Source organism: Buteo buteo, chromosome 15, assembly GCF_964188355.1.
Source record: "Buteo buteo chromosome 15, bButBut1.hap1.1, whole genome shotgun sequence".
NCBI lineage: Eukaryota > Metazoa > Chordata > Aves > Accipitriformes > Accipitridae > Buteo > Buteo buteo.
This window is the reverse complement of record NC_134185.1, coordinates 21,646,221-21,670,887: the sequence shown is the minus strand read 5'-3', so window position 1 is coordinate 21,670,887 and position 24,667 is coordinate 21,646,221. Positions and strand designations below refer to the sequence as shown.

At 38.6% G+C, this 24,667-nt stretch overlaps 1 protein-coding gene across 2 annotated transcripts in view; it reads right to left on the bottom strand.

Annotated features, from left to right (window-relative positions):
- Positions 1 to 511: 511 nt before the first annotated feature.
- ARMC2 (armadillo repeat containing 2) overlaps positions 512 to 24,667 on the bottom strand; it is a 66,920-nt gene continuing 42,764 nt past the window's right edge. Inside the window, exons 15-20 of one of the 2 annotated variants that reach the window (XM_075046738.1) lie at positions 13,187 to 13,508; positions 11,530 to 11,652; positions 9,565 to 9,678; positions 8,007 to 8,139; positions 5,587 to 5,744; positions 512 to 1,160 (exon numbers count right to left, since the gene is read on the bottom strand). In XM_075046738.1, the coding sequence (XP_074902839.1) occupies positions 1,006 to 1,160; positions 5,587 to 5,744; positions 8,007 to 8,139; positions 9,565 to 9,678; positions 11,530 to 11,652; positions 13,187 to 13,508 (1,005 nt within the window). In that variant the 3' untranslated portion in view covers positions 512 to 1,005. The remainder of the gene's footprint in view (positions 1,161 to 5,586; positions 5,745 to 8,006; positions 8,140 to 9,564; positions 9,679 to 11,529; positions 11,653 to 13,186; positions 13,509 to 24,667) is intronic. The other variant, XM_075046739.1, reaches the window with a different exon arrangement.

The following is a 24,667-nucleotide window of genomic DNA, read 5'->3' as shown; positions in this document are numbered from 1 at the left end:
TTAATGCTTGAGGCCAGTGATGCACCTGCTGAGCTGATCCATGGGCTACAAGCAGGGACTTCTACACACTGAAAGGATGAAAACAATAAACAATAAACAATTGTGATGCACCTGTGAGCAATAAACAAGCCAGCAGCAGTCAGAAGGAATGTGAACGATGTAGAGCCTTTTTTTGCCCCATGGATGGAGACACGAGCCCAGGGGAGATGGCTGGCCAAGACACTCTGAGAAGTACAGGCACGCAGGTGGCTCCTGGGAATGTGGGAACAACTGAAAGAAGAACACACCAGACTAGCTAAAATCTTCTCTTACATCAGAGGTACGGGTGTTTTGCCTTAAGATGTAAAGTCTCAATTCAGAAAAGCCTCTTCCCAGCACAGTTGGACCTATATCCCCCATGCATCAACATAGGAGCTGGGACTACCTGATACTGTGTGGTAAAAAAGGGGGATCTCCAAAGGAAAGGGGAGCAACTTTCCCCCCCAACCATTGGCAGCATTCAGTCTGAAGTGTGAAGCTTACAACCTAATACAGCGGAATGCCCCAATAGCATTTGGGTTACTCTGTTGCAGAATTTAATACAAAGTAAAAGCTTGTCCAAGTCTGTAGGTAAGATGCGGCTCCTGTCAAGTAACATTCTTTTACAGTGCACAGCATTTTTGGTGCCACAGAGGTGCAGGTACTCAGTGGTAATTTACCTTTTAAAAATTAAAAGTTCAGCAAATAGTTTTGTTTCGTTCTCCCAGCCAAGAAACTATGCAATTAACAGACAAGTCACACTGAACAGCTGATCAGCTTGAATATATTTTAAAAAGTAGTTACACATGCAAAAATTTCATGCAAGCTTCTCAAAAGATAGTATCCAGTATATAAATGCCAGGCTTTACTAACTGTTTTAAAATGAAATTGCCATGCTCTCCAACATGCTTACCAATGGCAATGTACAGTCATATTAGAAATATAAAGCTGTACAATCTACACCACAAAAGAACCCCAAACAACTGATTAAAATGGAGTAATAGTCACGGTTGGAAGAAAGTGATGGCTTTGAATTCTATCAAGAAGTTTTTCTGCCACAGGTTTGAACTCTCTTTCCCAATATAGTTTCTGGTAGTCCCTTAAATCTCTGTCAAGGCTGTAATCCAATGCTACTTCTTCATCTGTAAGCAAGGAAAATATTGTCATCAGTTCTGAATACAAATATACCCAACTATGTACTTTATGACCACAGCACATACAACTTATTGTGTATGTTGATAGCTTAAAAACAACCCTATGTTTAAGACAAACTAAGCATCACTGAGAGATTTAATTGAAAATAAAAGATGTTAAGATCAGTAAAACAGTATAAAGGGTACTTCAGGTTCTTTTATTCTCACACCTCACAGGTGTAGCTAAACTGTGTCTCCAAGATCAAGCATTTACTGTGACTGTCAGCCTGGAAACTACTTGGGTTTAACATTTTCCACAGCAATTTTGCTAATGTAAGTAATCAATTCATCTAACTACAGCTATGTTTTTCCTGCCACAAATTGCTCTGCTAATCTGGTTCATTGCTCTGCTAATGAAGACCCTTTCAAACTATATCTACTATCATACTTAAAGAACTTGAACCACACTAGTTACTGTATTACTGTTACCCTCCCTTCCTCACAAACTTCATAAATAAAATAATAGGACACTCTTAATAGGGACAAGCAATGTTAGGAATGAAAGGAAGTCATCACTTGTTATTCCCCCTCCATTTTGCCTGGCATTGGATGTGGCAAAGAAACAAACCCTTACAGAAAGAAGAAATCAGTCTGCAACCAGAAGCATGCTCCTGAATCAGAATCTACAAACACAACCGATAAGGCTGAACAAATGTTTTCACACAGTTTAACATAAGGATATTTGACAGCCTTTAGGCGATAAACAGACCTAAAATGAAGATACAACCCTGCACCCAATGGGCAGTGTGACTTATCTTTGTCCTAGACTATGAAAGAGCAGCAGATTCACAATCTTAAATAAACAACTTTGTAAGGGAGCTTACTGCACATTCACAGCAGGTACAAGACAACTTGGAGATGAAGAGAAACTTCAGTTACCCACATTTTGAGTCAAACTTTGTGTAGAAAAAGAGATGCTCAAACAGCAACTAGTCCCATTTAAAAAAATGCCAAGGTGCCTATGCAGAGCACATGGCCTGAGCTGCAACAGCTCTAAAGGAAGAGACGACATGGAGATGGGCTCCATTTCATAGAAAGTTACCAGTAACTGCAAACAATACTTGACTTCTATTCCACTACAGTGTTTCTAAATTACCAAAAATTAAAGAGATTCCAAAAGGGGTCCTGCATAAAGAAAAGATGCCATTTAGAGGCTTTCTGTAATAAAATAAAGAGAAAAAAAACCCCTTCTTTCAAGAAGGAAGACATGTCATACCTCTGCAGGAAGAAACCCTGTAATCAGAGATAAAATCCAGCCTCAGATCTATATTTGATGGTATCATAGGATAATTTAGGTTGGACAGGACCTCTGGAGCAGAGCCACCATAGATCAGGTTGCTCTGGTCCACGTACTGTTGAGTACTGAACATCTCCGAGGATGGAGATTCCACAGCCTTTCTGGGCAGCCTGCTCCAGTGCTCAACCCCTTCCATGGTGGAAACTTCTTTTCCTAATACTTAATTGGAATTTTTCTTATTGCAACTTGTGCCCGTGTTGTCCTACCAATAGCACAGTAGCCCAACATACCTAAAATGAATCTCAGCAGCAGAGAAGTGAGAGACCCCGAAGAGGAAGATAAGGGACTATGTTTTTTGTTTTCAGGGAGAACTGCTTTGCCTACTCCTGAAATGATTCTTTTACCCAAATTAACTACCTTCTAACACAGAGCAAGAGACATTTCTCCCTTTCATTAGACAGCTGTACCCCCTAGAAGCTGATTGAATGCTTATGGAATCATTGAGGTTGGGAATTCCAGCCTACAAGAACAAGGGTCAGAAGCAGTTCAAAAGCTGAAGTGTTGAACCAAAACAGTAAATTTCCCAAAGCAGAATGTGAGTAACCCTGGGGATCAGCGAGGATCAGTGTCCCACATGCAAGCTGTGCATCCTCAGATCATTTAATTTTCCCACGATTCTCCTCAAAACTAGCAAAACTGGGTAACTGGCCAAACAGCATATGAACTGGCTGCAAGCCCAGCAACAAGACAAGCACACTGGGTCTGCATGCTATGGGGGAAGCTGAAAACTAGAGTACAGACTCTAGTCTGCAAGGGCTACCCATCCCTATAACTCCAGCAAGACAGGGGCCAGGAGCCCTGGAAACTACTATCATGCCATGTAAGAGTTCACATGTACTGAGATTCCAAATAACGTCCTCAAATTGCTAGTGGAGGTAAAGGTGAGTGGAAGAAAAGTCTGGAAAAAGAGAGGGAGAAAGGAGATTTCACTGAACGACCAAACAAGAACATTCTCAAGACAGAGGCTCATCTCCACTGCTGCTCCTGAGGGACTGGAACAAGGCAAAGCTGCTGCCAGGGGCCTGGAAACACCTGCCTCCAGAAGCTCTGAGCCAATAAAGTGACATGAAACTCAAGAGCAGCTGAAAGAAGGCAAAGGACGGTGCCATTGGAAAGCAGTGCCATTGCTTCTCAGGCTGCTGGGATCAGGCAGGGAAAAGCAAAAACAAACAGTGCCTTTTGTGCAGCCTTTCTCAGGCCCAACATCTTTTCAGGCTATTTCCACTCCCTTTTGGCTCCCTCATATCTTTTGTCATCTTGTGCCAGGTAGGGGAAAGAAAAATAAAGGGGAGGAGGCCAAGCACAGCAGGTGAAGTGAGGTGTCTGCTGTGCCGTGCTCCACTTTTTCCGCTTCCTGAGGGCATGCTGATGCTTAAGTACAGTCCACTGACTGTCAGCAGTTGCCTCCTGCTTCCTGAATGACAGAATCAGAGCAATGACAGTTCAAGGCTGTTACTGGATACCATGGGAGGAGGAAGATGTAGGACAATATTAACCAGCTGCTATTACTAAAACTTGTTGGCTCTTAACACACAGAGGAACCAGATCCAATGAATAAGATGCACTTTTTCTACAGCTACTCTTCTGACTATAGCGTGAAGAAAGACTAGCCTTCTGATTTCATTCTGACCTATTTTTAATTAATTGTCATTACAGTTGCACTACAATTGTGATTCTAACTGCAATTGCAATTGTACATGAAATAGCTGTACTAGTTAATGAGAGTTCCAATTACTACCCAGCCTGGACTCTGCAGTCAAATTAATTGCTGGAATAAGCAGTGTTAAATGCAGAGTAAAAAAAATAAGTAAGGATTTTCCAAATCAATGATATATATTCCTTGCTGCATGCCAGAAAATTCAAGCACAATTGTGGCTGTAAAGTTTGCAATTCTGTTGCAGAATGTTAAAAAGTCCACTAATGATCTTGAAACACTGAGTATTTTCAGATAAATAGATGGAATTACTGCTCTCAATAAGATATGCTCTGTCATAGTAAGGAATGTAATGCAAGGAATGATTACAACAAGGAATAAAAGTAATTCTGGTGTAACTGGAAAAAACCCCTCACAAATCCACCCACTTTTCTGATTGTCTAAAAACAAAAGAGACAAAAGGGGATCTCACTTCCTGTCTGGGTCTGACTAACATGCGGCCTTCTCCACAGCAAGCATGTATCTTTAGTAAATTTCCAATTAAAACCAAATCAAAATTAGTTAAGGTTTGCTTCAATTTCATTTACATTTTAAAGATTTTTTTTTAAAAAAGATAATTGCAAATGACCTACCCAAAATAAAGCCATAACCAAAGCAGTGCTCATAAAATAAAGGAGGAAAATTACATATAGTGACTATAGGATTATTACATAGCAATTAAAGTCTGTAAAATTTGAAGCAAACATAAATGTGCAGATGAAAAGATCCAGCTGGCTAAGCAAATCAGGGTCTTAACATTCACTTGTAGGCACCTTCCAGCCTGTATTTATGGAGGAGCACACCCTCCCTAGCTTTAGGGAGCAGCTGAGAAATTGTCAGGATGCCCTTGCCCACAAGAGATCACGATTAGAAAGGAAGGGCAGCCAAGGGACTCTTGTCACAAGCAGCAAGCTCAGCTCATTGCACCACACAGCCCTCCGGCTGAGGGGAAAAGCCACATTCCCCAGACTGCCCGGTGTGTGCTGTGCAGTAACCAGGTGCATCACAGCTGAGCCCCTGCTTCTCTCAATACCTGCAATGACCTCTGAGGCCAAAAGGGCCCACATCCAGCAAAAAGCATGTTTTGCACTGAAGGTCTGCAGGATAGTTGGCTCAAGCAGGCAAAAAGGCAGCTGGTGAAAAGCATTAGCGGCATGCTAACTAGACAAACTAGAGTGGGGAGTGACAGCAGCCAATTCCACCTTGGCAATCTGTAAGGTCTGAGGAAATGTGCTGAATGGCAATAGAACAGTGTGTTGCTGGATCGTCTACACCGGCCAACCACTTAAAGCTGCATGACAGACTTCCCAGCCAAACTAATACTGCTTTGATTTTGCTGCTCCTATTTCTTTTATTAAGGAAGAGACCAAGATTATCAATCTCACCTAAGAGTGATGTGAGCAGCACCAGCAACGTGTCAGTATCTTCTCCAAAGCATGAGGCCGCACTCGTGATGTTTTCACTGTAGTTCCACAGGGTTTTGCATATCAAACAAGCCAGCTGCCAGTCTGCTGGCCCAAAGTCTTGTAAACAGTCAACTAACCTGTCAGTATCAAACAAAAACAGTGTTTTGCTCCATGTAGTTTTCTCCTGAGCCCTTCAAAATCTGGCAGTCTAGAAATGTATGCAGACTCCATGAAAGTTTGCAGGAAAATTCTATGTTAATAAACTTAAGATGCTACTTTCTTCCTCAGTAACTTCCCTTTGCATTTAGTCTAGCTCCCTAAGGATGTGAGCATGACTTTTGTCTACACATATGTGTATGCCTGCCTGCATCTGTCCATCCCCTGTAACTTTTTAACCCAACTGACCAATTTCAATCACATCACAAATGTAACCATCTCAAAGTCACTAAAATTCCACAAAATTTCATTACAATCTGTGACTGTTCCAAATCCGTGGCTACCACTGGAGCAGAGATTGCAATGTGAGCCAAACCTTATCAGGCACCAAGAATTCATCTGGAAAAGATGGTGTGAATGCAGGAAAAAGCTTCAGTCAGAATATCCATCTTATTACACATCAGAGGATCTGATCAGAAGACAAATCCAAAGGAATTCGCTACTCACAGAATTACCTTTTACATTCAGTGAAGTCTGACTATTTTTTCAGATCTTGCCCCTTCTTCTATTTCCTCAGCCTGCACTCCCAATGGACTCCTCTCAGAAATGCCAGTTTTATTGAGAACCATTAGGTTCTTGACCTTTCTCCCAATCTCACTTCCTTGCAGATACCAAATGCAGGCTAGTTGATAAGCAGGACTCTGAAATGAAGCTATAACTTTTCTGCCTGCACCAGCTAATGTACAGTAGCTATCCAGAGTTCCCATTACCAAACAGCAGTGTTCACAAGTCCTGGGGCAGCAGAAGTAAACATTTTTCACTTGCTGTCCCTAATGACCTCTAATAGTAATCCTTCACTGCTGTTCTCTTCCCCAGACCTAGGACCCCCTCTTTCCCTCACTTCTCTACTTCACTGTGAGATTTATAATCTGGTGATTAGTAAAGGGGACACACGATAACTATCACATTCAGGTATGGCTGAAAATAGCAGTAATTGAAAAGCAACCAAAACCAGGTTTTGCTTTTTCTCTCCTCTGTGGACACAATCGCTGTGGAAGACTGGGAGGCATCTAATGAAAAGCCAAAAGAGCTTGCCCTAATTTTTTTAAGTTTAACTCTCTTATGAGTACAATTCCATGTTTTATTAGGGCCACTATATATTGGTACAATAACCTAATTTCCAAAAATCCACAGAGCTGGTTTGGCACAGTCAGGATGACCTCCTTAACAATCACTTCCAAATCCTCTAGCTTTATTCCATACTGTTACTGGTTTTCCTCCTTCACAAATTTTCAGACAGAGTATAGAAAATTCTATATTCTATGATTCTATATTCTATGGAATATTCTATATTCTGTATAATAGAAATTTCTCACATTTATTATTCAATTTGCCTGTAACTTCCTTTTATTCTTCTTTTTCAGCTTTATATTTTCTAAGTTAACTAGAACACGTGAAGGAAGGATGAGCAGACTGTGCATTGTTTACATTGTATAAATAAGTAATTATATGATGTATGAACAGGAAAGCATTTTGAAAGTTAGGCATATTGTTTCATAAATGTGGGTTGTATCAACTGCTTTACAAGCATAGGAACACCGTCTTTCACATTGCTCTAATTAAGCTGGATCCGCAATTATCTGAACATCAAAGCCACAAGTGTTGCATCCACAGTGGTTTTCCAAGATCTAATACCGCTTACAATATAAGTGCCTTAAGCTTGAATTCTCGGAGAGAGGAGACTCAAGAACTATTCTCTGCCAAGCATGGCTACATCAGATAGTTTTCCCTACAGTACTAAGTAGTTATAAAAATTGCAAGAGACCATGTGGGGTATAGTTCCTGAAGTAATCTTCACAATTCCAACACATACACATTAATGGTGCCTGTTAACTGTAGCCCACATAGGATCCAGTTAAGTCAAGCATAAGCAGCTACTGCAAAGCTATGCCTTAGTTGCTTTGTTGTATGGTACTCTCCTCTGCTGTATATATCAGGAGGATCTTTGGGAGATTATTCTATGATTTTTGGCTCTGCAGTAGGCTAAACCACTCTAATGCTTTTTCAAAAAACATATGAAAGAATATGAAAGGCTTTTCCTTGAAGGACATTAGATGCTGAGTAACTATTAAGTATGTATCCTTATTACAAGTTACTGGCACCAGTAAAAAAAGAAACTGATTGAAACTATTTGGCCAAACTACTCAAAATTGCCTTTTTCTTAAGCATAATCAGGAACGTACTTTCCAATTCCTCCTTCTTCCATCAGAAGAGCTCGTTTGTTCTTATCTACTGTGAGATTGAGCAGAACTCCACAGGCAGAAAAACAGACGTCTTGGTTCTTGGCATCAAGCAAAGCAATCATGAACTTGTATACTGGATTGTAAAGAAGGAAACAGTATTACTGGGAAGATGGACTTATCATACCAGTGGCATTACAAACACATTTATTAAACATGTATACTTAGAAAGCAGTCAAATGCAGGATACCCTACCCAAAAATTTAACCTTGTAGCATGTTACTGTGACATTTGTAGAGTAGGCATATGACCCAGAGCAACAGCCATTATTACATTATGCTGAATGCCAGTTTTCTTCAAAACACCACCTACAAAATTCTAGTTATAAAAATACACCAAAAGTAATGTGAAGATCCAGTTCCATTGACCAAACCGAATTACAGCTTATTTCTTAAAAGTATCACTCTCCTTTCAATCGCGCAGTCAGCAGAAACTGCTAGGATTTGGCATTTGGCACTCAGAGAGGAAAGTTCTTACCTCTGTGAGTGGCAGGGCTGCCCTAGACTGCACCAAGTCCAGCTGGAACTGCTGCAGCCTGGGGCTCCTGTGGGAGACGTGCAAGAAGCAGATGCTGGACGTGCAGCATCTCGCAGCACTTGCTGATGCTGAACTCAGGCAGCGGAAGACAACCCCAGCGAGGGAGTCAGTCTCGCCTAATGGAAAGGCAGCCTCTCAATGCTTCCTGAGCTTGGCACACCGACACCACAGTCTCCCCCAGGCAGAAAATTCAGTCCTTTGACAGAGACAGCTCATCAGCAACCAACTACTAAGTGTCAGTTCTCCCTTTGCAGATACCTTCTTCTCCAAAAGTGGTGATATGTTCACCCTTGAAAGAAGGGGTTGTATATTATGGCGTATCCCCTCACTTCCAGCACTGACAGGGAGATACAAAAAAATTCACAGTGAATGGGTGTTTAATTAAACTTATGACACACCTTCTGTGGATAGCAAGGAGTTCCTGTTTTTTCCCAAAGCTCTTTAGACACCCAAAGCAAAAGGACTTGAGAAGACTTGTATCCTACTTCACCCAGAGGCAAACAGGAGGTCTCTTTGTTGAAACAGTCAAACATCTTAAATGCATGTTACAAAGTGCTAACAAGCTGTTGAACATGGGAATCAAAAATCTGTGATTATGAACCTAAATGAGAGTTTACTGGATTTTCATTTTATATCATATCATTAACCTGTAGGATTTGAAAAACTGAGGGAGTGAAAGGAAATTTCAAAATTATAATCTTTAGGAGAAACAGAGGTTTTGTAGCATTTACCTTAGTGAAGGCACCATGGCATATTCTTCCTACTCCAACATTTCCATTTTAATGAAACAGAAATAAAATGGTGTTTATAATGACTATTATTGGATTCTAACATTTGCCTAATATGCAAAACATCAGAGAAGATTGCTTCTACCCTTTAACTGAGACAGCTTATTAACAATCTTTCCTTTTTAGAACTATGGACATTTAAAAACAGGACTCCTACAAATGCAAAAGTAACTCACTCTTTTTCTGTATGATGAAGTCACAGATCTCATGATACTGGGAAAGATTGCCAAAGACTCTGACAGCCTCCACAACTCCATCCATATTGTTGCTCATTAACAGCTTTAAAAGCACTGTTGGTTTGCAGAGAAATTAAATAAAAACAATTACTTGTATATCACAAACATGTGCTTGGCTTTTTATCAATAAATATCAGAATGCAAGCTGCAACAGCAATAAATGTAATAAATGGGAACAGTTATCTGTCTTGCAGTGAAGGGGGTGAGCTGATGGTAGAACAAGAGCTAAATTGTGTAGTGCTATGAAGATGAGACAGAGCTCCAATACAGGGCTAAATGCAAAGGAAAAAATGAGGAGTTATGAAGATAGCCTAAGCATAGTTACAATAATGGGAGCCAGTTTTGCTATACAGTTTTGAGTGGGCTCATGTGAAAATCCAGCAAGACAAAGAAGAAAAAAATGTAATGTATAAGAGAATTGATTTAGATCCTGAACAGATGGTCTTATGGTGGGATGTCTTCTAAAACTCAAATTATTTTCTGACATTAGCTCTATTTTCTCTCAGTGCTGCTATAACAAGCAAATGCATTTTATCTGAACAGCTACTTAATATTGCCCTGATCCAAAGCATTTGCTTGCTGCTTTCCTGCTTAGCAGTTTCACATATGATTAGTGTGTAACTTCAGCAGACAGAATGAGACCTTCAGCATTTCTTAGCAAGGGCTACCATCATGCAGGTTTTCAGTGCACGACAAAAGGACCAATGTCACAGAAGTTACATTTATCGGTCTCCTGTGAGTAAGAAGTGAACCACTGAAATCAGTCCATCATATAAAAGGACTCAAATCAGTCAACCCTAACCCTTCTACCACAGAAAAGTGAGAAAAAAAATATAGAAAAGAGGTTGGCTTCCTTCCCATTACTTCTGTCTTTGAATGCTGCAATACTGAACAAGCCCTGAACTTGTCTGAAATGATTATTTTTTGTCTTTGGGATCTACCACTTGTATCAAACAGCACATATTCTCAAAATGCCTCCTGGAGGAGGAAGCCTGCTGGTCTGCTATCAAAAGGTTTTCTCTCTCAGTTCAGGCAGAGGAAAGGTGATGGAGACTGGTTCCACATGCTAACAATAAAAACAGGAGAGGGAGAGCAAATGGGACAGGCAGAGAAGTAATTTGTTTCCACATTTCTCCAACTAGGAATAAGAAACAGCTGGTTTATGGGTGATAAAATTACTCGTGACAGAACAGCAGAACTGTTACCTAGAGAGAATATGATGTCTACCAGTTGGGGCACTAAGTTGACAGCCAGAATATTTTTTCCTGCTCCTCATACCTGTTGTGTGAACTTCTGGCTCTGTCTCTCCCCCATCTTGTCTATTTAGAGAGAAAGGTACACAAGATGTAGACTCTCTACCTTTTATATAACATTAAAGCAATGAGTCCCAGAACTCAGATTGCAGTTCCTACACATCACTAAAATATAACTATTGTCCATAGTGTCAGAGGGGAGAGAATCCCACAACTCCTGTGCTGCCAATGGATTTATAAGCCGGAAACAGATATAAAGCAGATTTTGCAGGTCTAGAAGGTACTAAGAAGAAAAAAAATTTCTCTATCATACTCTGAATAGAAGTAAAAAGCAACATGATTATTTTGGCTCAGGCATATAGGTTTTGAACAAGTCTAGCAAAAATTCCTAAACAGAAAACAACATATTCTTTTGGGGAGGAAAAGAAGGGAAAGGTTTTGTCAGCAACCTATTTCCACATAAATCATAGAATTACATTCCAAAAGAATAAGAAATCATTATAGGAAGACTTTAGCCCTATCAACTTCATATTCCTGCAATATGATACACAAAACACTATCAGTGTCCTTATTTTCTGTAGTATCAAAATACAGCATGAATAACTACACTTTCAAAAAGCTATACAAAAAGTACTAGTTTAAAAGTCCTTACTTTCAGCAATGTGTAGCTTCTTGTCTTGAACAGCAGAACTCTTCACTTTGTAGTAGGATAAATTGTTGATTGTTGTTGCAGCATTGATGACCAACTCCTCACAGTCATCAATTGACTTGTATTCTGATAGCAAAAAAAAACAAACCAGAAAACATATGCATATGTAGATACACACATGAACAAGTCTAACTTAGCAGTACCTTATACATATATATAAAAGCAAACTGAATCACAGTTTGCATGGCCACTATTACAAACAATACTATTCTGTTTTTCAGTAACATGGCAGAAACCAACAGGAGCAGCTGATCCAAAAATGGCAAGACAAAGTCACTCTTTCCAACATTCCTCTACAGAAATCATTGTGACTAAGGCAACATGGTTTAAAATCCAGTTAGTTAAGACACTTTACAGATCCTATTTGCTGTTTTAAGATGGAACTGAGGAGAATCCACATACAGAAATAGGCCTATGTGATAGGCACAGAGAAATACCAAGGACTATTATACTTAAATGTCAGACACCATGAAAAGTTGCGGGGGGGAAGACTTCTTTAACAATTCTTGAAAGATTGTCTCTCTTAGAGAGTTCCTGACAGAATGCTAACCAGTGAAAATTACACCAGCAAGTCTGAAAGTTGTGTATATCAACTTATCTGAGGTTTCTGGCCTCAGAAACCAAGAGTGAAGGAAATAAAAGAGGGGTAAGTTCACAGGGAGAGAGAACATTTAGTAGTAAACTAACTGATACAGTGCCCAAGAAGAGGGGAGCGTGGTGGAGAGCTTTGAGACTCAAAAGTGCTTACACAGTGATTAAGTCAGTTCCAACCCAGGAAGCTCCTACAGGGCTTAAGACAGAATGGACGAAGCAGTGAGTCTGCCTTCTCTAATCCCCCATGGCTGGTGGGTAAGACTGGTAAACTAGCATATAATTAAGTTGATTGTCTTTACATAATATTTAATGTTCTTGTCACACACTAAAATATTCTGAGTTCTTTGACGTGTATCTTGTCACTGCTAAACTCTGTTACAGGGAGAAGAGACTGCCCAGTCCTAGCCTGTAATTAGATTTACAAAGGGATCCGTAAGTGGTAAAGGAACTGCAGTCCTAAGCCTCTGTTTGGAGGGAAAGGGACCCTCTCAAGATAAAGACTGAAAATCTGAAAAAGAAGAAAAAATAAGAGGAAATTTTTCAGGGAGACTGAAAGTTATGGGTGCAGGGAACAAAAATAATACTGAATCCACAACAGTCACAAAACTTGCAAACCTTAAAAAGATCCCCCCCAAACACATCTGTGTAGTACCTTAATAAGAACAGACTTCCCTTATATATGAACTCTCAGTGAGATGTATTTAAAATAAAATTTATTTGCTTATCCTTAATGATCATATCTGCAAATCTAATCACTGAATTAAATGCTTCTACATCATCTTTCCCCAGACACTGAAAAGTCAGTACCAAAGCAGCAATGCTTCCACTTTCTCAAACAGGCTTTCTACATAAAACAGTTTATGAATATCAGCAGATTTACTTTGTTATTTTAGCAATGGAAATAATTTAGTTATGGCTCAACCTAGATAAGAAGGTCAAGTAGAAAAATCCTGAACTCTTCTTACAGACTGAACAAAGATAACAAACACAACACAGATTTTATTACCTAGTACTGTAACAAGTAATTCTACAACACGATGGGCAGCTGCCAGAGCTGCTCCTACGCTGGGATGAATAGAGAGATTGGCCAGCACTCTTATCAATTTTATCAGAACATCTTCTGCTTCTGAAGGATCCTTTGGGTGGGTTTTTCCTTCCCCTTCTTTTTCATGGTACCGTTTCCGTCCGTTCAAATCAAGTTCATGGTAGGTTTGGAATAATGATATCAAGGTGTTAACACTTCCTTTTTCTTTAAAAAATTGCTCACGGGCTTGGTTATTATTTGCTGTTAAATTACCAAGAATGAAGATGATACGGATAACCAAATCCTGCAATAAAGTAAATAAACCATATTACATGGAAAACAGCAGAAGCTATTAGCTGCTTAAAAAGAAGATAATACTTAATTTGCTTCACAATTCAGTTAATCGCAGGTCCAGAACAACTGAAGGAATGCCAAATACAGCAACTAGAAATAATTTTTTTATGCTACTATTTTTCATAACCCGGTTTACAGAAGAAGTCAAAAACATCTGACAGAACTAGTATAGCATTGGGATAATTACTAATGGGATATACTTAGTATAGGTCATCTATTTTTACTAAGCCCACAGTAATCTTAAAACATCTTAAAACAGCACTTTATATAACTAGAATAATCATATGGGCCAGAGCTTACTAATCTTTCAAGTAAGCAAGTGTCAGTTGTGATGGCCAAAGACCACCACCTTCTCTTCTTCTCTAGGCCTGTTACCCATTGTAGAGGTTAAACTACTTCCCCTTGATTTGTTACTGTTAAATCTATGTTAGCTCTTATTCATTTCCTTGTTAAGTCCAATTGCTTACAGATAGCTGAATTATTTGTTCCAGATTTTTACCAGAAATGTAATCTAAATTGACTGGTCTGTTACTCCCCAGTTCCTCCTCTTTCTCCTTTTAAAGACAGGTGCCTTACAACCTTGCAATCCTACATAACTTTCCAAGAATCCCAGAGACATTACCTTTTCTGTCCTTTTGTAAGCACCAAAGGGTAAGTTTCATTAGGCCTAGTTGGTCTGAAGACACTTAGATATGCTCCAGCTCATTTTTTAGTGATAGAAGAACTCAGGCTGAAGTAGAGATTAATCATTTGATCATACCTAACCCTTTCAGAAAAAGCAGCAAAAAAAGGCATTCCACACTTCACTAATCACAGTGGCATCTGTCAATAATTCTCATCTTCTGAACGCTGCAGCAGTTATTTCCTTATTGTCTTCTCACTATTAATGTACTATAGGAAGTTTTCTTGCTTCTTTTTATGTCCCTTTCTAGTCACTTCTCATTTTGTGCTGTTTTTTTCTGATTTTCATTTTACGTGTTCTTGCTACCCTTTTATTCTTATCATTACTAAATGAGACCTACTTTCTATTTTTATACAGTATCTTGAGGTCCTATGATTTAACCAAGTTGCTCTCTTAAAGCACCTTCTATCCCTGCCCTTCAGTGGGATACAGAATTACATCTCTTGTTGCTTTATTTTGGACATACTGAGAAATAGCCTTTTTTTGGCAAGGCTAGCGGATCCAAACTGAATGGCATTCAACAGCATCCCCACCTTTTTCTTACCCACCTGTATCTAAGAAGAAAAAAAGAAATTCTGAAAGTCTGAACTAATCCAAGTATAAACTAATTAAAACATTTGCCTCTGTCACTTGGATCAAAACCTACTCATTTCCAAAACCAAAAACTCATAGCTTTATCTTAACAGTACAGGTAGAGTAACAGCACTTCTTCAAGTACAGCACAGCCATCTACCCATAGCTGCTAAACTGCTGTACTCGCACTCACCTAGAATTTTGCTAAACAATTTACATGCTGTTTTTCTTCAAATGTAAGTTATATTCACAGATATTCTAATCCTCCCTGGTATTAATAACAATCCAACTTGTTAAAGTATACACACTAAAACCAAATGAAAAAAGATGTGTAAGCAGTGAATCCTTCTTTCGTACATGCCTTCATCAATAAGTTTCAGGTCTTAAGCCTCTGCTGCAAGACATTGGCAATAACATCCTCTTAGGGTCAAGAAGATGAATGCTATCCCTGAATATGAGAAGCAGGCAGTCTCCTAAGTCAGGAACAGATTCTCACATCCATGTATTTAATAAGATCACTCCATAGGACCCACTTCCAATTTTTTTAACTAGGCATCATATTTTTGCTAGCATCTAAATGTCATCAAGACAAAATTTTATGAACATTCTTACTGACTAACCACTAAGAGTTTTCACCTTTGCAGGCACAACCCCCAATTCACAAAGGCTGTAAGAATTTGAAGCAAACAACTGATGAATCAGAAGAGAACTGAGAAAAGCAAGCAGTCTAGTTTGACTCGTTTATATTGACTTTCTAATTTTGGTCAAAACAGTATCAGCCCAGCAACAGCTCTACCCAATCAGAAAACAGACAAACAGGTACCGTACAGCAATCAACTGATATTTTGAGAAGTGTGATCTCAACTGTGCTTTCCACCTACAGGCTAGCAAAACAAACTTACAAAATACTTTTTTAGCTAAGCACATCTGGTTTTAATAGCATATTACCAAAGTTTCATTATCTTCCAGTGAAAATTTAACTAGCAGAGTCAAAGAGAAGAGCGTGTACAACTTCTCCTGAGCAGTATAATACTCAAGGGTTTGTATCATTTTTGTCTATGTTTTTTTAAATGCTCATGGGGTAAGCACTGCAAAAGTAAGAAACACTAGCTTAGAATTGCTGTGTAAAGAAATACATGTAAAGACAAATGGCATTTTGAAACTTCTTGCAAGACTAAACCTGTACAAGGCCCATGGGCCTTTCTGTACATAATGAAAGAATCAGTATAATAAATGAGATTATTATGCATCTCCAAATGTTTGGAGTACTAACTGCATAAGAAATTTCAGACATTCTTGCACACTTATAGGAAAATTACATTTATCAGGTTAATTTATATAATATGGAGTTCTTAACATGTATGGCACTAAAGACAAATTAGATTAAAGGTAGGAATTACACTTAGTTATTTCATCTTTTTATAACGAGGCATTCATGTGAGACATGCTGTCCAGAGAGTGTACCCAAACCTGATTTGAAGGTTATATATAAGACCACCCAACTTCACTTACACAAATTTGAAGAAACATATAAAGAAAAGCTTGAGAAGGAGAACTAATTTTTTTCTTGGCTTCCAATCTGTGATGAAACTGTGACATTTTTGTTTTTAAAGTGGTAATGGCACCACATATTCCATCTGCATTTAACTTATTTTTCTGACAACTGGAACATACATATTTGATCACTGATCTGAAAGATTTCTTTGCTTATCTACTTCTAAAAATTTATTCCTAGCACTGCCCTAGTAGCAAAGGTACCCAATGTACTTGCTGAGTCACAGAACTTGACAGCAGTTTATCTTGGCAATTAAAGTCTACCTGCCTTCCAGTGTAAAGCATGATGAAGAGAGGAACAAATAGTACAGTAGGAAAGGAAAGCCACACAGGTCAGTAATTTCTAACTAAAATGAGATAAATAAGGGAAGGGAGTCCATACTAGAGTTTGTACTCATTAGCCAAGTACCTGTTGTTAGTCTATTTGGTGTCTGGACCGTCAGAAGGAGAGGGGTAGTATGAAACAAAAATTCAGATGCCAGCAGATGAGTTCCTATTGAATCTCCAGCTGTAAATGAAATGTGCTTTCTGTGTTCCACAAACTTCAATGGAGGTAGCCAAAATTCTACCACCTGTCCAGCAGTATGAACTGCTTCTCATTCAAATCTAATTTACACTTCATTTCCAAATTTGTATTTCTGCTTTATTATGTACCTTGGAAAGAAAATTTGAGAGTTTTCTTTTCAGGGTATGATAGTCTACTTATACACAAAAGAACAAAAGTTATGCCATCCTGGAGCTAATCTCTTCCAAACACAGTAAGGATTCATCTTGAAGTGACATTCTGGCTGTGAAAATTCCTGGTCAAACCCAGAAAGAGTAACTGACTCAAAATGAAACTTGATTTAAAGAAGAAAAAAGGAGGAGGGGGAGGAGGGTAGAATACCCTGAAAGCATCAAAAGCAAATTAAGAAGTTCTTGACTGAGGGACCTGAAAAAAGGAGCCAAGAGAAGCTTTGCCACAGTGATAGCAGGGAGTACTTTGTCAGTAAAGAGGCAACCTCCTTCCCTTGTAAATATGAATGCAGCTGAGAAGGAGAGGCCATTAGAAGAATGTAGTTATATTTCTATGTATCACATGCCACAGGACCCTACCCAATAATTTCTACACCCAAAAATCTGATCTGTTTAGGTAAACTTTTCAGAAAAGGGTCCATTTGCACTTAGTGATTTTTAGCAATGAAGAACTTGTGTCCTTAGGTTTGTTTGTGGACATCTGGAGATCTAGGAAAGGTAACAAAGAAAAGCAAGCCCATTGTCACCAGAACAACATTTGATGAAAAGCAGTGTACACCCTCTAACAAAAAACATTTCAGAAGTCACGAACTGAAAAAGTTGAAAACCATATCCCCCACAGTATTGCTCCAATGATTACTGATCCCTGGTTAAAATCTTTATTCTTATTACTTATTAAATTTGTACAGCTTCAGCCACTATTTCTTATTATCTCTTTTTTCCTAGATTAAAGGATGTTCTACTAACAGAAATTTCTTCCTTGTACAGATTCTATTAACAGGCAACTTGCTAATGGTCTGACCTTTGTCACTGATGAAGTAATTTGCTTAATCTTGAGGGGTTTTTTAACTCTAAGCATTCTTTTAGTTCTTTTCAGATCTGTTCCCCAGCTTTCAGCATCTTTTGTAGAAAATAATACCAAAAACTAAGGCAAAATATTTTAGTGACAGTGTTTGTCACAGCAAGCAGTAATACCTTCTTATTATTCTTATTTCATATTCTAATGTTTACCTACCTAGTAATTACATTCATTCTCTTGTATCTTTTGATACACCAGAACAGCAGGTTTCTATATGATATATGCCAGTGAAGACTGGTTTACTACAAACTTTGAGCTCTACGTTCCTGACCTTTTTATATTCAGAGTACATATCACATATTCTGCACTCTCCTTACCACTTTTGCCTTTTCTTTCAGACAAAAACAAAAATCACAACCAAAGTATTAGGAAGATGCAAATACACTATCAGCCCAGCATACTGTCAGAAATCATACTGTAGGGAAAGGGTGACCTACTGTGGTTATTCAGATTTATCAGCAGGGAAATTCCTTCAGAGTTGTCAGAATATTTATCCTAAAATGGATACTTCCTTCTTGAAAAAAAGTTAATTCAGAGAGAATGAATGATCACTTATGAATGTGCATGTGCACACACAAAACACAGGAGAAAAATCTTGTATTTTTGTTCTTTAGTAGTCAGCTACTATATTCCTCTCACAGCTTTTTTAAATTTTCCAAGGCACTATTATAATGTCAGGCCAGAGGGAGGAGGAATACAACTGAAAATATGTATTTGTAAATGTAGGAGAAAAGAACCACATTATCTAATGTTAAGTTCGTCATAGGGTTACCTTGACAAGCATTTCAGCAGAAGTGGTGGCATAAACAGCACCCACTCTCCTTTCCATTCACAGTTTGGTTCCTCTCCCATATTGTTTCCTCAGTATTTGTGAACAAGGAACTATTTGAGTGGCTGTTCAACAAACTAGACTGGAAAGCAATGCAGGTGATAACGATAACCCAGCAAACACTGGGGTTCTTTTTTTCAGTTTTAAGGTTATTGGAAGCTGGGACAGTTCTGTGACATGATGTATCACGCTGTCGCACAAACAGCTGACCTCAACCCAAATAAGGGATAGCACAGAGGGGAAAAGTGAGTAACTGAAACACAAAGAACACTTAGTCAGCACTGATGACCATTTCTTTAGAGGCAAGCTATGGATACAGAAACGCACCACCACCACCACCTGCCAATAAAAATAAAAAAAATCTTTGGTATCTCATAAGGCTATGATGCCACTGACCAGAGTACCAATAATACTCTCAAAGCATTTAAGAGGCAAACACATATATCTCAAATAAATACAGCTGCAGCATTAGACTCTATCATTAAGAGCCTGTGGTTGCTTTGGGGTATTACATGACTTATGTTATATGACTGACTGAAACAGACAGATAATGGGTTCCTGGGAGCTCATCACAGAATTCTCCATAAGCCAGCCAAAAAACAGCCAGGAAGGCCAGTCACTGCATGCAGATAAGCCTTTGCCTAATAAATGAAGCCAGAAACAGTGGCGAAATTCTCTGCATTGACAGGCCCCATCTGTGACAACCTTCCCCACTGCAGCAATCCTAAGAGCAAAAAGGACATTCAACAGCCCTGAAATGAGCCTTTTTCTTGAAGGAAGACAAGAAGAAGTCTCACAAGCAGAAGCCTACTTGCTCACAGAAGACTATAAACTGATTTAAGACCCGCTACCTGGTAGATGCATTTGGGAAGAAAGCTGGGCTGACCCAGGCACAGTGAACCCGATAAATGCAGATATCTTCTTAGAGAGGATGACAAGGCAACATCACTCTATTCTTCATTTAATAAATTGTTTCTGACAATCTGATTGTTAAATCAAACAGGTAAAGCAGCATGCAATTTATAACTGTAAATTAGCGCAGTTCTACTAGCTGATGCAAGAGATGCAAAAACCAGTAACAAATATTTTCAAACATATCAGGACCAGGAAGTTTGCCAGAGTCTGCAGAACTAATTGATGATCAAGATAAAACCGGAGCATTCAGAGAAGAAAATGTCATTGCAGAGAAGCTAAATGAGTTCTTTGCATTGATTCATGTCCACTGTGAAAGCAAATGGGGACATCTCAATGCTACAGCCTTCTCTGGGAAAGACCCATCAGAGGATCTGTCCAAAACTGAAGTGATCACAAACAACTTTAAGGAACAAACTTACAAAACAAACAGTAACAAATCACCTGGACTGGATAATCACCCAACAGTTCTAAAAGAACTAATGAATTAAATAGCTTAATTACTAACAGTGATGTGCAACTTCTCAAAACTGGTTTGATGCCTAAAGACTGGAAGGGTAACAAATGTGAAAAGGATCCAAGTGAGATTCAAGTCTGGTGTCTGTAGCAGATAAATTAGAAGAGACCATAAAAAAGAACAATAAAATTAGTGGGCAGTCAAATAAACACAATCAGCTTTAAGACTCCCACGTTCTGACTTACCCAACTCTTGAGTTCTTTGAAGGGATCAACAAACATGCATAAAGACGACCCATCTGATATCACCCATGTGGCTTTCCAGGAGACTTTTGACAAAGTCACTCACCAAAATCCTAGAGAAACTAAGCAGCCATGCTGTAAGGCAGCACGTCCTGCTACAGATAAACGATTAGAGGATGGAAAACAGAGTAAATTAGCGGTTACTGCAATGGTGGAAGATGACCGGTGGAATTCCACAGGGTTCTGCACTAGGAACTGTTGTGTTCAACTTGGCCATAAACAACATGGAAAAGCAGGTGACAGCAGCGATATGGGAAAGTTTGCTGATGACACTAAGATATTCAAAGCTGCAAAGATGAAGGCTGACTGAACAGCAGAAAAAGGATTTGTAGTCAACCAGTAATAAAATGGCAGATGAAATTTAAATGCACATAAACATGAAATGATGTGTGTGGAAAAACACAGAGCAGGCATACCTTCATGTATAAAATTTCAACCTTTGAACCAACCATAACCACCTGGAGAGCAATCTTGGGGTTAGTGACAGATTCCTCATTGGGGTTTAACACTCACAGGAGGTCAAGAAAGCAAATAAAATATTGGGAATTACTGGGAAATAAACTTACACAGTCATGCAAATCTATGATATGGCCACATCTTAACTGCCATGTTCTAGATTCCTCATCTCAAAAAAAAAAAAAGATACAGGAATCAGGATTGTAAAAAGTTCTGAGAAAAGCAACACGGATGCACAATGGTATGGAATCAGAAAGGACTCTCTGTATCAGAAAGGACCAAGGAAGCAAAGACTCTTCAGCCCAGAGAAGAGGTAACTCGAAGACGGTACAATAAAGATCTAGAAAGTCAGGCATGGTGTGAAATGAATGATTAGATTAAATATTCACTGACTTTTCAATACAAGAACCAGGGGGTATCAAATAAAGATAGTAAAGGCCAAATTCAAAACAAGCAAAAGGAATTATTTGTGTAGTGGGTAGTTGCTATGGCAACTCCTTGCCAATGGATGTTTAATATATTATAAGTTTGTATGGGGTAGAGGGGAGACTATAGAATTTCATGGAAAAGAAGTCAACTAAGGTTTATTTCATACACAGAGAACCACAGCTGGCTGAGGAAGTCTCCAAGCTGAAAAGACCTGGAGGTTTGGTAAGTATATACAGGAAGTATCGTATATGCTTGCTCTGTTTTTACTGTTATCTAGGCATCTGATTTTTACTGCTGCCAAGTATGGATCGTAGGCTGGATGAACCTTTCATGTGACCCAATATGATTATTCTTTTGCTGAATAGCTAATTGCTGCATCCAGTGATGTCAGATACTTAACAAATATTTCCTGATCAAAAAAGTAGGCTACACTTGAGTATAAAGGGACTTTCCTACACAATGGGCACAAGATTTCTTCTATGCCACTTTTAGTATCATAACCTGTGTTTGTGCACTTAGGATTGAAAATAGACTCCTAACTGTACACTGATAAAAGATTTCACAGAAGCTGGCAGGGCCCCAAAAGGCTATCTAAGCTCAGGTAGTGCCCGATTTACTGACAGAAGCCACTGCCCTATTTAGGCATTCTCACTGTTCCAAAGGCATGGCCTCCTCATGACTCGTGACATTAACCACAGCCTGAAAAAATCATCCTTCATATACCTTATCTGAAAAGCTTAGAGATTATAATGATCTGGGAAAGGGGAACAGCATCTCGTTAAAAGATTTCTGGAGATGGGCAAAAGTCTACAATGCTGACTAGAAACAGAAGCATGCAAAGCTCATCCTGCAAGATAAGAGGCTCTGCAAGAACACTTCTGACAGCTTTCATGGCATGTGGCAGGCACCAAGGATTTTTTTGTTACTCCGCATAAGTAAGCTCCAAAACTAACCACAAGTGAAGTCCAACAGAACATGATGCGTAGAAGAGCACTGCTGAATTCCCCAGTCCTAGCTTGCAGATCCAGCTTTTCCAATCTTCTGTACTCCTCTCCTTACCTAAGACTATGACACATGGAATTTAGCAAGTCTTGCCAACTCAATTTCCCCAAAAGTCTTTCTCACAGAGTTAAATTACTACTCTCCCATTCCTTCTGACTCTTTTACGCAAGAGAGAAAAGCTGAGAAAAAAAAGAAAAGAGCTGAAACTGCAGTGTGGTGAGAAGAACAGAGATTATTTGGGTGGCAGCTGTGGAATTCAGTGTGTGGTGTGGCAGCAAGTCATTAATCCTATTTCCAGTGCTCACGTTTTTATTTTCACAATATTTAATGCTTATTTTTAAAGTAACAGTTATGAAAGCACTCGAGAAAGTCTGAATGCTGGTTTTAATTTTTTCTCCAGTATGTTTCTAGCTTCCATGATTGCCAGTAAAAAAGACATGATCCCATAAAATTTGCAACCTGAAAATTCAGAAAACACACACACTTCCTTTCTTAACATACCAGTTCTTAGTCCTGAGGATTTTAAATGCTTTGAGTTAATATTACTGATTTATCCTCCTCTCTGCTTCTTCCCACAGCAGACAATTTTACTCACACTGCTGTTACTTGTTTTCTTTTCAACACATACCAACTCACACTATAACTCACTAGCTGTCAGCATTTTGAAAGAAAGATTAGCAGTGCCAACTACACCTCAGGAAAAACATTTGCACTCCTCACAGCTCAAGTGTTTATTATACACTACAGAAAAAGTGGTATATTACATTATCTATGTCCCTCTTCTTGTTTCTGCAGGGCTTTACTCAGCTGACAACTGACAGTTGCATGCTTGTTTCAAAAATGCAGTAAGAAATAATTATTCTGAAGACACTACAATATAATCATCACAACATAACAACTAAGTTTTTTAATACACAAGCTATTTCTTTACTAATTTGTATTTTCATAAAACAACTGACAATTTAACACAAAAAGCAATGCTAATCTCGTGAAGAAAGATGTATTTTAGGACCACTTAATAAAATAGGCAAATGAGAAGCTAAATTCTGAACACTACTTGACAACAAACAATTTGAATTTATATATGAGCCTACAATTCATTATGACACAAAGCTATTATCTCAGGAGCCTAGAAAAGTTCCCCTTAAAATTACAGATGAAGATTGAGAGGAAGATGTTACTCAATTTAAGCTCCTTATTCCCAGTCCCATCATTCGTTGAGTTTTTAATACAGTGCTCACAAGGAAAAATAACTATAAATCCAGTAAAATATTGTGCCTTTGATATTTCTTGTATTATTTACATAGCATTTACGTAGCATTTTACTACAGTGTCTTTGAAGACTATACAATGCAAGAGCAGCCTGAACCTAGAAATAGTCAGATATGCTGCAGAAGTGTTAATCAACAGACATTTAGAAGAATAGAAACAACTTAATCTTTGTTCGTCTTCCATGTGTACTATCACAGAAAACAGGGATGCAGGTAAACAGGACAGGGAGAAATTATTTTTGTATTTGGCAAGAGAAAGAATAGATCATTCAGTGTAGCCGATGTGATTATCTTCATTAACTGCCTTCAACAGTAGCAGCACAAAAGACCTCCTTCCAACAATTCTCCAGGAATTACTAACTCTAGTATAAATTGTATAGAACACTTAAATGTCCTCAAACTAGTTTAGATGCTGGAGCAGCCAAGAAAGTTCCTTACTTTTAAGAATGATCTTAATGTGATTTAATGTTCTATGTTTTGAAACCTTGTTCCACCTTTGAACATCTATGCTTTACATAAAAATTATTTACTTCTTAAATCTTACCTGGCAACAGAGCTAAGTAATTTGCCATACATGGGGCACTCCACTCTTACCAACCTGGCAATCTTTAAAACTATGATCCCGCACCAAACTCCCAGAGCCTGGTGCTCCAGCAAACACAGGAAAGATCACTGTGATACAGCAGGACAATACAGCAACACCTGACCCTTGAAGTTCTAATGAAGTTGGTAGCAAGTATACTCTTATAATTTTACTTCATAATATGAGGCATTTTGACAAACTCTAAACATTTATTTCTAGGTGAATGTTCCACATGCGGTATTCTAGGCATATGGTTTTCTTGGTAGAGGAGAAATATATTCTGATACCTTATGCAGTTATCAAGGAACAAATTTCCCTCTGCTTTCAAACTGCTTAACTCTGGAAAAATCACATGTCTTTTGCAAGGGAGGAGGGCAGGAGAAATCCCAACAATTTCATACTGTTAAATATCCAAATAAACTATTTGCTTTAAAAAGTATTTTTTAAAACTAAGAAAAATAATTA